General features: G+C 38.9%; 1 protein-coding gene across 1 annotated transcript in view; it reads left to right on the top strand.

Moving 5' to 3' along the window:
• LRBA (LPS responsive beige-like anchor protein) overlaps positions 1-14,614 on the top strand; it is a 1,658,631-nt gene that overhangs the window by 254,114 nt on the left and 1,389,903 nt on the right. The window contains 4 exon segments of the mRNA XM_029605291.1: positions 603-800; positions 1,411-1,544; positions 3,502-3,610; positions 5,240-5,392. Coding sequence (XP_029461151.1) covers positions 603-800; positions 1,411-1,544; positions 3,502-3,610; positions 5,240-5,392 — 594 coding nt within the window.

The following is a 14,614-nucleotide window of genomic DNA, read 5'->3' as shown; positions in this document are numbered from 1 at the left end:
GGGATAACACCTATTACAAGGTAAGCAATTTTGCTTTATATAAAATGTTTTCATTTTGATCCAGAAAAGAAAAATAAAATATATAGAAATTTTAGACTGGGAGAAGAAAACAAAGAATACTGGATGAAGCGCTATTTTTGTATAATAAATTACAAAAATGTTTTAAAATCAATTGGAGAAAATGACAGTAAAGGGAAGAGGAAACATTTTCTTGGGTTATAACATTTGCAGTAAGAACAAGGTTGGAAGGCAGAGAATAAGAAGGAACATCAAGTATAGATGGATTGTTCACCAACTAGTTTAAGAGAAAACTGCCTGGCCAATAGATCATTTCTGTGGGCTGTGGATAGATAATGTGGAGGGGACAGCATTCTTGTTATCTTAGATTTGCTAAAAAGGATATTTCAGAATCAAATTGTCAGGTGGATCAAAGGCTGTGGTGCATTAATTGCTTACTGAATCTGCCTACTCTTTAAAAAAAAAAAAAAAAAAAAAAAAAAAAAAAAAAATCCTCTGTACTGGTTTTGGTTTTTTTTTGTGATTCTTGTTTGCTTTAAATTGATATGTAGAAATGATTGTCATTATGGTATTTGTGTTTCCAGGGTGTGTTCAAATTCAAGGCAGAAAGTGATCTCTTTCTTCCAGAACATCACAAACTATTGTTGTATGATGGCAAACTCTGCAGTTCCATTGCATTCATGTACAACCCAAGGGCTACAGACGCACAGCTCTGCCTAGAGTCATCCCCCAAGGATAACCCATCTATCTTTGTCCACTCGCCACATGCCCTTATGCTGCAGGTACGGTACTAGACTAACAATTGATTAGGTGTTTCTAGTGAAGTATTGCGCAACACAGCAGGTGATCATAAATCAGATGTTTAAATGACTCATGTCTGTAGGTTATAGTAAAGCGTACATGTGAAGGAAGAAAGATATGAACCATTTGGAGGGATGAGGCATCTGAATTTGGAGTATATGTAGACTTTTCATCAGGAGGTCATCCATAGTCTGATTATTGTTGAAGTTTTGCTAATCAGATTTGATTGTGGTGGTTCTATTTGCAAAGTGTTTTGAAAGCTGGCACAAGGTGCAGATGGGTGCTAAACAGACTGTATTAGTTCTGCTATGTTCTTTCCACTTAGTCTTCATATTCCCCCATAGTCTCTAATGACAAATTTATTTTATTTCTCAACAAATTCTTAATGATTTTGATCATTCCATTGGCAGGACTAAGATGGCTGCTAGCATTGTGCAGTAATGCACTCTATATAACGAGTACTTCAGATAACTGTGTTTAACAAAACCAAACTGTCAAAACAAAAATTGTAATGAACTTTTCTCTGCTTATGGAACAGAGGTGAAATAGGCTCTAATACTGGACACTGATTGTTTTACTTATTTTTATTAGGATGTGAAGGCAGTTCTAACGCATTCTATCCAAAGTGCTATGCATTCCATTGGGGGTGTGCAGGTACTCTTTCCTCTGTTTGCTCAGTTGGATTACAGGCAGTATGCATCTGATGATGTTGACACCTCTGTTTGGTAAGTCTTTGTGGTACACTTGTATACAAAATAAGATTTAGGATCCTTATCTGCCCTCACATTCTGTGTGTTCTGCCAAATTTACTTCCTGTTACAATACCATAGACCTTTGCTTTCTGGCTTTCCTTTCACAACTACACAATTAAAAGTCTTTACTTATTCAATCTTTTCTTGAATTTTGTTTTTGCCTTCACTTGTACTAACTAGGAAGTTGTTCTTGGAATCAACCACTCTTTCAGAGAAGAAATATTTTCTAATGTTGTTCCTGAGTCTCCCTCTATGAATTTCATATCATATATATGTATATATATGACCTCTTCTTCCTAGAGCTTCCTTTCCATTGAAATGTGTGCTGCTTGTACATTTATACTTTTTGAGGTATTTGAATCTTTCATATTTCCCCCTCCTCTATTCTAAGATTATATATATATATATATATTATATATATATATATATATATATATATATATATATATAAAATCTCATATATGTGATGAGATTTGTTCTTTTATGTTTTAAGATATTGTACCCCAGCTTGAGCTTTTAGAAAATATAATTTTTTATATTTGTCCTTAAATCTCATTTCATAATGCTTTGGTGATGACTCTTGTCATCTTGTTTTGCTTTGTAAAATTATTTTTTATAGACATGTACCATTGTAAATTATAGCCACGAAGCATCTGAGATTTGTGGCAAGTTTATGCCAGATTTGTGCCAAGATTTTTGCCGGATTTTCTCAAGTCTATTAGAAATGTCAGAATTTTCAAATTTTTGAAAGGATGAGCTTAATGCTGTATAGGTTCAGATATTGTACTCGGTGGTACTTATGATCTTGTTGAATAAGTGTTTGCTTTTTCTCTCTGATACAACATGATTTCCCTTGAATTTAGTAGCTCTGTCTGAGACAGTATTTTACATTTTTTCACTTGCCATTAGATGCATATTTTGTTAGCCTGCATTGCTTTGCTCTTTATTTGTACCTACCTGTGTGTCAATTAAGGTCACAGGTATTGATATCAAAGTCCTTGCAGTGATGTATCACATTTTCTTTGGAGATAAGCAGGTTCATCTTGTCACATACATGGGTCATGTATCTGCACATGCAGAATGGAACAAAATTTTAAACATTTTTTCTACTCATGGGCCAGGACTTCCCTTGGTACGGTAGCCCTGCAGCTTCTGGGCTTCCTTTTATCTACCAACACAGTTTATCAGTCACACACACTCTCCCTTCTTTCCTTGGGAGTTCTTGCCCATGTGTATCCTGGCTAAATGTGAATGGATGTGTGCTGCTGCAGCCAAGAAAGCCCTACACGTGAGCAGAAAAGATGACACATTTTCTAGAAAGTGCTTGATTTTTGTTTGGTATGGTCACATGACCCATACATATGACTTGTGAACTGCTGTCTTCAGAGAACATCTTTTACAGGTAGGCAAATTTTGCTTTCTTAGTAAAAATAATAATTTGACAATACTGGGTATAGAAGTTTATTCATTTACCTCAGATGATTGACAAGTAACTAGATGCATAATGGTATTTTGAAATTTGTTTAGTTAATACTATAGGTATAGATGGCACTGTGCCCCCATCAGCTAAGGTAACTATCCTTAGATTACAGATATACGGAACGAAAATATTTGTGCTTAGTGTATTGGAAAGGACAAGGTAGCTTGAAAGGTAAGATAAAGTGATGTGATGGAATGTGAAAGCAGATAAGGAATGCAGGACCCATCCCATAAGCCCATGTCCCCTGCAAGTGGTCATTAAAATACTTAGTATTGATTTTGAAATTTATAAAATCCACATCCAGTATAAATACATTTATCATGTCAGCTTTAAGACCTTGAGTGCCACCCTTTTAAGTGTGTGACCACATTTTTATGACGTACCAAAATGGACTTGCCTTTTTTTCTCTGCATGAACGGTCAATAAACTAATTTTAGAACATGTTTTCAGTTCCACTCTTCTGGCCTTTATAATGGAGTTGCTGAAGAACTCTATTGCTATGCAAGAACAGATGCTTTCTTCGAAGGGCTTCCTCGTGATAGGATACAGTCTTGAGAAGGTAAAACAAAATGACCGGTTTGTTTTTTATTATGTAGCTATTCTTCTAAGTAGTTCCTGAATATATATTTTGTAATAGTTCATTGCACAGATCACTAGATACTGATAACATTATATTCATTTTATTATTTCTTTCAGTATTTATTTAGCATTGTACACCAAGGTGTTTTATAATGAAATGCATTCAGATGCAAGTTTCTGACCCAAAGAGCTTAGAGACACTAGTCTTGAGTATCGGTATATCAAAATTATCTAAATAAATAAATAAACATAAGTGGCTTCCTGAGGCACCTGGAGAAAAAGTGCCTTGCCCATGTTCACACTGAGTGTTAGTGGGGAAAAGCAGGATTTGAATCCTGGTCTCCCAGTACCCCACCCATTACGCCATTGTCTCAGGTGCCAGCTTAGCCCTCAGACAGGGACCTACCTGCTGTACCTATATTTTTACTTGTTTAGAGCATAGGTTTGGAAAGATTGAATAAATCTAAAATCCAAATCATAATTCTCAGCCTTTTAAGCCCATTGCATACCTACATTAACAAAAATGTTGTATGAAATACCATTCTCTATGAAGCAGAAAGTGCAGGCTTGGAGAGGACCCATATGGCCAAAAGAACTATGGAAACACTGGAAGGCCCTACTAGTCTCTCTCTTCCAAACTTTAAAACACAGGGAAGAGGGTGGAAAATGGATTACCTCACTCTATACACAAGTGCAAAAGAAGGGAGAAGTCTGTTTTGTGCAAACAGCTGGCTCGGTTATCTTGGCTACTGCCTATGGCTGCGAGAGCTCTTCCATTGCTGCTGAACTTTCAAGCAAGCCACATTCCCATGCTCGGTGTATAAAGATTCAAATGAGCTCAGGAGGAGGAAGATGAGGTGGTGTTGTATGCAATGTATACGCTGCACAAAGTGGGGCCTAGCTATTTGTGCTCTACATGCTGTCCATTAATTACCACACTCCAGAGCTCATGCCTTGGCTAGGAAGAAGAGGCATGCATGCTTACATACTGTATATTCTCAGAGAGGAGTTCCTACATATTTAGGAGCCACAGCTAATGCCTCTTGTTGCTGTGAGGTTCTGAGAACAGATCTCAGGTGCTGGTCTGGATCTGAGCATCAGGCCGTTGTGACTTTTTCCTGTGGCACACTTGATCAGGTCTAAAGGGCTGGGAAACATTGCTCTAGGCCACTCTATTGCCTGCTAAAATATGAAGAACTGTGAATGTCTTAAAGGCTATACCAGGATGAGGCACATGAATCTCATTGTTTAATATCTCATAGCTTTCACTCACACCTTTATGGAAGTTTTCTTAATACACTGTCCTCTAATCACCTAGTTACCACTTTTTTTTTTTTTTTTTTTTTTGCTACTTGGTAAAACCATGTAGGAAGACAATATGCCATCCTTTTACATGTTGCTGAAATTTTTCATTGTACAAACAAAAGAGAAGTATAGAAGTTAGTATAAAGTGAGAATGGGCTCTTTCCACATCTCTCCCACACTAACATTACTCAGTCCCTAGTCCTTCTTATCCAGATATTAAGTGTGCAATAAGGATGGATTTGTTAAATGTTATAGAAAAACAGACAAAAAATACCATTAAAAGAAAAGCTTATTTTCATTGCAGTCTTCCAAAGCTCATGTTACCAGAACAGTGCTTGAACTTTGCCTGGCCTTTGCTAAATACCTGAGCAACTTGTACAATGGCGTGCCCTTGCTCAAGCAACTTTGTGACTACATTCTTCTGAACCCAGCAATATGGATTCATACACCAGCCAAGGTAAAATTGTTGCCGCTGCTGTTTGAAATGCATGTTTATGCATATGTAGCAGAATCTGTCTTTTATCTAGTATTAATAGAATAAAGGATTTATTCTTTCATATTTGTACAGTCTGGTGCTCCCCCCCACCCCACCTTTATTTATTTTTTTTGTCTAGCTGTTTCTTCCTCCTTTTGGCTTCCATTTCAATAGCAGCTGGCTGCCTTTTCTCTTGATCTGCAGTACCTTGAATCTTCATTTTTCTTTTTAAATTTGAATTTTATTGAAATTTTAATCGCATAGTAACTGCACAACATATATAATGCTTAATACAAATAAAGATTGTCACAGCCAATACAAATGTATGTACATGTATAAAGAATTATTGTAGAAAGTATTGTGAAAAATACCTAATACCCCCCACCCCAACCTCCCTCCTTGCGGAGACTAATTTAGCAATGAACATAGAAAAGCCATAACACAGCTTAAGAAGCATGAATTACATGTCACATTGAAAGCATGAATTACATGTCACATTGAAAACACTTTGATTGTGTTGCAAATAATAGCATGAAGTCTATGGATAGAAAGCGTCACGGTCGTGCAATATATGCGGAAAAGGGTCTCCAAGACTTATGGAATGAAGCCATCGTATGATGTTTTGCTGCAGTTAACGAGGCTAACTTATAATAGGCATGCAATCTGGTGATAACATCATTTATCTTGGGCAGCTGCTTTGTTTTCCAATTGAGAGCCACTATTGTACGAGCTGCTATAAAGACATGCACACAGAATTTATGAAATATGTTATCCAGACTATCAGGAAAAACATGCAGCAACGCTACCTCCATGGTGGGAGCAACTGGAACACGAAGTACCTCTCCCAGCCAGGCAAAAAGATTCCCAAAAGGGACTGATCACGGGACAATCCCACCAGATATGCCCGTAAGTGCCTTAGGCCCCACAATCACGCCAACAGAGATCTGACGCATGGGTAGAACCTGTGAAGATTATCTGGTGTGAGATACCACCTATATACCATCTTAAAGCAATTCTCTTGTAGTCGAGCTGATATAGAGCTACTGCGAGCTCTCAGAAAGACCATACCCCAAGTGCTGTTCCCTAATTGAGTACCCAAGTCCGATTCCCATTGAGTGATAAACCCGCAAGGCACAGTCTGAGTTGGGATTAGTAATTGATAGATTTTAGAAATTGTGCCCTTAAGCGCTTCACTATGCAGGATATAGGATTCCAACATTGTCCTTCCTGGTCGCAGGGACTGAGCCCTTTGTATGCTTTGCACAAAGTGAGATACTTGTGCATAAGCTAAAAAATCTCTGTGATCCAAGCCAAATGATGCAAACAGTTTGTCCCTGGGAATGAGATTACCCTGGGTGAGTAATTGTCCAATGGTTGTAAGTCCTTGGGTTCGCTATACAAATAGCCGTTTACTTTGATAGCCTACAGGGAATTGGTTATTATTCATTAGGGATGACTGGTAATAATATAGGTGCTTCCCAACCAGGCGATTTCTATGTATGGCGCAAAGTGGTATTCAAGGACCAGGGAATTTTGCATACTTGACGCCAGGTGGGCCTGGGTTGCCACATCATGGCTGTTAATTCCATGTGTCCCAAAATAGCCTGCTCAATTTGAATCCATTGCTTCGGAGCTTGGTGTCTATAAAAATCTAAGCCCGCTCGCAGTTGAGAAGCACCATAATACCAAATGTTAGGCACAGCCATTCCTCCCAGAGATTTTGGTAGAAAAAGCACCTGTCTGGCTATCCTCGGGGGTCTCCGCCTCCAAATAAAATAAAAAATCTTTTTCTGCCATGATCACAATATAGCTGATGGTATATAGATTGGCAGAGATGAGAATAGATACAAAAATTTAAGTGGTACTGACATTTTAACGATTGCTATGCGACCAAGCCAGGAAAAGGCTTCCTGTTCCATCTGATCTTGGTACTTAGTGGCTTATAGTTAGTGGAATATATTTAATATATGTCTTAGCCCACTTAAATGGGCTATGTCTTGCATATCCTGAGGTGCCAGATTAATATTGAGGAGCTCTGATTTCTCTAGATTCACTTTGAGACCAGAGACCTTACCAAAACCACTTAATTCCCTCATCACCCCCCTCAAGGAGTGAACTGGGTCGGTTAATATTAGGAGGACATCATCCGCAAATGAGGAAAGTTTATATTGCGTGTCACCCAACAATATGCCCCTAATATCAGGTGCTCAGCGAAGTTTTGTCGTTAAGGGCTCCAAATAAAGGGCAAAAATTAAGGGCGACAGCGGGCATCCCTGTCTAGTACCATGACCGATATCAAACGCCTTCCCATACCCATTAACTTTAACTCTAGCTTGAGGGTGATCATATAGCTTTTGTATCCAGGTGATAAAAAAAAGGGCCCGAATGCCATCTTCCATAATGTCTGAAATAAAAAAGGCCAGTGAACCAAATCAAACGCTTTTTCAGCGTCAATAGACAAGAGCACTGCCGGTTCCCTTTCCTCACGTACCCACCACGTTAAATCCAGAATCTTACGAATGTTGTCGGCCACCATGCACTGTGGCATGAAGCCCACCTGGTCCGAATGTATTAAACAGGGAAGGATTTTATTGAGTCGCAGTGCAAGTAATCTGGCTAAGATCTTGAGATCAACGTTTATTAATGAAATAGGTCTAAAGGAGCTGCATTGCGTTGGGTCCCTCCCTGGCTTTGCAAGAACAGTAATACCCGCCACATTAGCCTGAGCCCCTATCATCGCATTGTCTCTGAGGCTATCAAAGTACTGAGCAAGGGGTTCTGATATCGTATGTGCAAAGTTTTTATAGTAAGCTCCCGAGAGTCCATCGAGGTCAGGTGATTTACCCAATTTTAAAGATTTAATAACTGTGATTACTTCACTAGCAGTGATCGGGGATTCGAGGGTCAGACATTGTTCGGGAGTAAGACTAGGGAGCATGACCGTCTGTAAATATTCCTCTATGTGGAATGTTTGTATGTCTTTCTCCTTGCTATATAATTTCTGATAGAATTGGGAGAAAGCTTCACGAATTCCAGAGGAGTCCGTGAGCATGCTTCCTATAGACCCTTTAATTTTAGAGATGTTGTTTTGGGACAAACGGGCACGCAATTGTCTTGCAAGGAGGCGCCCTGCTTTATTGCCACCTTCGTAGTAGACTTGCCTAGTGATATCTAACTAATGAAGTAGATGCTTGTGGTCTAACTGATGCATTTCTGATTTAAGTGCTAATAGCTTATTATAACAGCGGCTAGATTGATTTCTCATGTGTTCTTTGGCCAGGATATTGATCTTGGATAAGAGTGCAGACCGTTCTTGGTCTTGCTTATGTTTACATTATTTTGCCCTTGAAATGAGTAGCCCCCTCACTACAGCTTTAGAACAGTCCCAAAGGCTACTGGGGGAGATCGAGGGATCTGTATTTAAAAGGAAATATTCTTGTATCTGGTTATCCAATGTGTGGACAAATTGATCATCCTGTAGGAGGGATTCGTTTAATTTCCAGAAGCAGTCTCCTACATCCCGAGCTCCCATATCAACCACCAGGCTCACTGGTGCATGGTCAGACCAAGTAATGGCTTTAAGTTCGACTTTTTGGACCTGGTTACACAATAGTTTGTCTACTAAGAGGTAATCGATACGGGAATAGCTATTGTGAGGAGCAGAGAAAAAGGTGTAGGTTCGGGACTGGGGTACCAGTTCCTCCATATATCGACTAACTGCCAGTCATCCATAAGACCTTTTAATTTGTGACAGCTAGCCGAGTCCGCAGAGACTTGCTCACTAGAGTTATCCAAAGTCTGGCTTAATGTGATGTTAAAATTGCCCCCTATAATAAGAGCTCCTTCCACGTATTTTAATAAGAGGCCATGTATGCCCTGTAGGAAAGCTTCCTGATCCCGATTAGGAGCATATAAGGAAACTAAAGTATAGATTTGGGTGTCAATTTGGATCTTTACCAGTACATATCTTCCCAATGGGTCCAATACTTGGGCTAATAAGTCATATACCAATTGTGTGGAAATGAGAATACCCGTACCAGAGTATTTAGCAGCGCATTCGCTGGCGGCCAGGAAAGCATGAGAGTAGTCCTTGAGATTCAATAAATGCTGGTGTTTGCGTTTCAGGTGAGTTTCCTGAATAAAAGCTATTACAGCTTTTAAGGTATTTTAATTCTCTCCTAAGGAGGAACAACTTCCTATAGGTATTAAGGCCCTTTTCATTTAGAGGTATTACTTTAACCATCTTCCTTAAGAAAGAGAGAAATCCTCTGTGGTGACACTTCCAGTATAGACGCTAGACACGATGTGGATACAGCGCACCTTACCCTCATGCTTAGCACATAATGTTCAAAAGATAGTGACGTGCTCAAAACACTTTGGTTGCCCAATTTTCCAGCCTCACAAGGTCTTCCTGCAATTTATTACAATCTGCTTGCGATTTACCTACTCTGAACAATTTTGTATCATCTGCAAATTTGATTACCTCACTTGTCTTATTTCTTTCCAGATCATTTATAAATATATTGAAAAGTAAGGGTCCCAATACAGATCCCTGAAGCACTCCACTACCCACACCCTTCCACTGAGAAAATTGTCCATTTAATCCTACTCTCTGTTTATTGTCTTTTAGCCAGTTTGTAATCCACGAAAGGACATCGCCACCTATCCCATGGCTTTTTATTTTTCCTAGAAGCCTCTCATGAGGAAATTTGTCAAATGCATTCTGAAATTCCAAGTACACTACATCTACAGGTTCACCTTTATCCACATGTTTATTAACTCCTTCAAAAAAAGTGAAGCAGATTTGTGAGGCAAGACTTGCCTTGGGTAAAACCATGCTGACTTTGTTCCATTAAACCATGTCTTTCTATATGTTCTGTGATTTTGATGTTTAGAATACTTTCCACTATTTTTCCTGGCACTGAAGTCAGGCTAACTGGTCTGTAGTTTCCCGGATCGCCCCTGGAGCCCTTTTTAAATATTGGGGTTACATTAGCTATCCTCCAGTCTTCAGGTACAATGGATGATTTTAATGACAGGTTACAAATTTTTACTAATAGGTCTGAAATTTCATTTTTTAGTTCTTTCAGAACTCTGGGGTGTATACCATCCGGTCCAGGTGATTTACTACTCTTCAGTTTGTCAGTCAGGTCTACCACATCTTCTAGGTTCACCGTGATTTGGTTCAGTCCATCTGAATCATTACCCATGAAAACCTTCTTCAGTACGGGTACCTTCCCAACATCCTCTTCAGTAAACACCGAAGAAAAGAAATCATTTAATCTTTCCGCGTTGGCCTTATCTTCTCTAAATGCCTCTTTAACCCCTCGATCATCTAACTGTCCAACTAACTCCCTTATAGGCTTTCTGCTTTGGATATATTTAAAAAAGTTTTTACTGTGAGTTTTTGCCTCTACGGCCAACTTCTTTTCAAATTCTCTCTTAGCCTGTCTTATCAATGTCTTATATTTAACTTGCCAACGTTTATGCATTATCCCATTTTCTTCTGTTGGATCCTTCTTCCAATTTTTGAATGAAGATCTTTTGGCTAAAATAGCTTCTTTCACCTCCCCTTTTAACCATGCCGGTAATAGTTTTGCCTTCTTTCCACCTTTCTTAATGCGTGGAATACATCTGGATTGTGCTTCTAGGATGGTATTTTTTAACAATGACCACGTCTCTTGCACAGTTTTTACTTTTGTAGCTGCTCCTTTCAGCTTTTTTGTAACTATTTTTCTCATTTTATCAAAGTTTCCCTTTTGAAAGTTTAGCACGAGAGCTGTGGATTTGCTTACTGTCCCCCTTCCAGTCATTAAATCAAATTTGATCATATTATGATCACTATTGCCAAGCGGCCCTACCACCGTTACCTCTCACCAAATCCTGTTCTTCACTGAGAATTAGATCTAAAATTGCTCCCTCTCTCGTCTGTTCCTGAACCAATTGCTCCATAAAGCTATCCTTTATTCCATCCAGGAACTTTATATCTCTAGCATATACCGATGATACATTTACCCAGCCAATATTGGGGTAATTGAAGTCTCCCATTATTACTGCACTACCAATTTGGTTAGCTTCCCTAATTTCTCTTAGCATTTCACTGTCAGTCTCACCATCTTGACCAGGTGGACTGTAGTATACTCCTATCACTATAGTCTTCCCCGACACACAAGGGATTTCTACCCATAAAGATTCAATTGTGCATTTAGTCTCGTGCAGGATGTTTATCCTGTTGGACTCTATGCCATCCCGGACATAAAGCACCACACCGCCTTCCGGGTGCTCCTCTCTGTCATTGCGATATAATTTGTACTCCGGTATAGCACTGTCCCATTGGTTGTCCTCCTTCCACCAGGTCTCTGAGATGCCAATTAAGTCTGTGTCGTCATTCATAGATCCTCTGCCAGAACTTCCAGAGCATTCTTCTCCCCTGGAAGTTCTCACCTACTCCAAATTTATTGAAAAGTTGGTAACAGCATTGTGTACTCATGTCCATAAAAACAAAAACCCACAGACCAAACTCCTTTGTCTATTGAAGATACTGGATACACCAATGAAACCTGCTGCCTTAACAGAGCCTGACGTAACTCTTAAAACTATGGGAAACACCATATCCTGCCTCCCCATTTCTAGAAACTGAGATTTGGCCTGGTACATCTTCCAGATTAGTTGGTCACAATGGAATCCGCTTTGAAGAAAGCAGTGAAGACACGTGTTTATGCCACTTCCCCACTGGGAAAAGATTATAAACTCCTAGACAATTTTGACACAAGAACATTTTCCGAGTGCAATTCTCTCTACACGCATTGCTATTCATTAGTTTTACATGGTACAATGTATTCATGATGGCTTTGAGAAGTTGGTTCTACCTATGTACTAAACACCTGATACCTCTCAGTATTACATTTTATTGAGAAAATACTTTTTTTCTTTTCTTTTATTGACTTTTTAAATTTATTTTTTTTAATGTTTTTCAATTTATTCTTCTAATTCCTTGTATCAAACTTTTACTTATTTAATATCAAAAGTACCAAAATTGTAGTCCCAGAGCCTCTCTTACTTTAACTAAAAGCAATGGAAAGGGAAAAATCTCAAACAGCAGACCTCCAGAAAATGTATGGATCATAATTTCTTGTGGTGCTCAGCTGCTTTTTAGCTACCATCATGGGAAAATACCCTTTATAAATTCTACTATTGCTTATGAAATAGCTTTCTCCATTTGTCTCTCAGCTTCACATTAAATTTATGGATACTTCATTTAATATTGTACAATTCCATAAAGCTTAAAATGTCTCCAAGTTAAAGTACTAATCTTCTCAAGGCTCTTAATGGGTCATTTTAAGAGATTGAGGCTGCCTGATCCTCATTACATTAGCATGTTCCAGGCAAATTTGATTTATGTATTTTTGTCGAGCTTTCCAGCAGTCCTTGCATATACCACTGGGATCCCAACCTGCTCTTCTAACTCAAGATGACTGGATGCTCTATCACCCTATTCTTTCAGTTCTCAGCCTCACAGCATGGATACTGAATGCTCAGTTATGGCCAATCTTCACTTGCCATCAACAATCAAAGATGTATTAATTTCATCTAGAAAACCTTCAAATGGAAAAGATTTTTCATTTAGTGCCAATAACATGATTCTGATCCTTTCTCAAGTGATCCTCTGCAGCTTTTACAGTATTTGCTTCATCTCAGTGAGTACATATGAGCGCCTTTGTGGCTTACCATGCCTTGTTAGACAGCAAACTAATCTCCACACCCACTTGTGTCTTGGTTTATGAAAGGAATATGTCATGTCAAACCTGATACAGAAACCGCTTGTTCTGTGCGATCTCAATGTGGTCTTCTCTCAATTGATGAAACAGACTTTTGGAGTCTGTTCCTTCAAAGTTCTTAACTTGGAAATTACTTTTCTTCATTGCAGTCACCTTGGCAAGAAGAGTCCATGAACTCCAGGCTGTTATCGCCTATCCTCTATACCTGCAGTTTTATCACAACAGAGGATGGTTCTTTGTACTCATCCAAAGTTCCTACTGAAAATATTCTCAACTTTCCATTTTATTCAGTCGGTTGTACTACCTACCTTCTTTCCAAGGCCATATGCATATGAGGGAGAAAAAGCCCTCCACACCTTGGATTGTCAGCGGGTCTTAGCATATTACAAGCAATGTACTCTGCCTCATCATCAAATTAACCAGCTTTTCATCTCTTACAGCCCTCACCACCTTGGAATAGTGGTCGCCAAATGAACTTTATCCAATTGGATAGCTGCTTGCATCCATCATTGCTATACTGTAGTAGGACATCAACCTGCAGACTCAGTCCAGGCTCATCAACTACAAACTATGGTTTTCTCTGTCAGTTTGATAAGTGCCCATCGAAGATAATGTACAAACTTGTGATGTGGTCTTCAGTCTGGACATTCATGTCCCATTACAGTCTTGATAACATTTCAAAGACTGATAGTAGATTTGGAAAAGCAGTTTTGTGAAATATATTTCTGCTGTAGTCCTCTCTCCATAGTGGAGTCTGGTCTGTGTATTCAATAATCGCTCTGCTGCAATCCTCAGTTTGGGACTCCCCATATGCTAATTCAGCCTGCTTATCAATGGAAAGTTTGCTTTGTGTAAACAGTGTTTTCAATAGAAAGCCATGGAATACCCATCCAGCTTCCTAGAGCATTGATTACACAGCTAAATTCAGCTCTTTTACTGACTGAGGAGGCTTATGAGCCAGTGCCCATGCAGGAACTCCCACACATGCTCAGTAGAGCTCAAAGCTCTACAGCTTGGAGACACGTCCATTTGGCGCTGCTGGATGATGTCACCTATATGTAATAGCTAATTCATCCTGCTAAATACAGAAAACATTGTTTATGGTAAGCAAACGATTTATTTTTCGTACTATGTGCATTAGTGTACATAGCTTTCCAGATATTGCCCTTTTCTCCCATTTTAATATGTTTGTTTTACTTATCTGTTAAAAAGAAATAAAAAATGAACCAAATATCATAAGTACCAGAATCAAAGCAGTAAAAGTTGGTTTTTATTGGCATTAACAGAAATAGAAATCTTCCTGGATGAATCAGAGGGAGCTACAGGTTAGCAATAATTAAGGGAAGCCTAAATTCATGAAACAGATGATTCCTGGTGTTTCATATCTGTGTGACAGCAAAGTGCTGAATATTAACTTGTCTTTGAC

This window comes from Rhinatrema bivittatum, chromosome 1 (genome assembly GCF_901001135.1).
Source record: "Rhinatrema bivittatum chromosome 1, aRhiBiv1.1, whole genome shotgun sequence".
In the NCBI taxonomy this organism is placed as follows: domain Eukaryota; kingdom Metazoa; phylum Chordata; class Amphibia; order Gymnophiona; family Rhinatrematidae; genus Rhinatrema; species Rhinatrema bivittatum.
The sequence above is the reverse complement of the archived record's forward strand: the minus strand, read 5'-3'. Positions and strand labels throughout refer to the sequence as shown.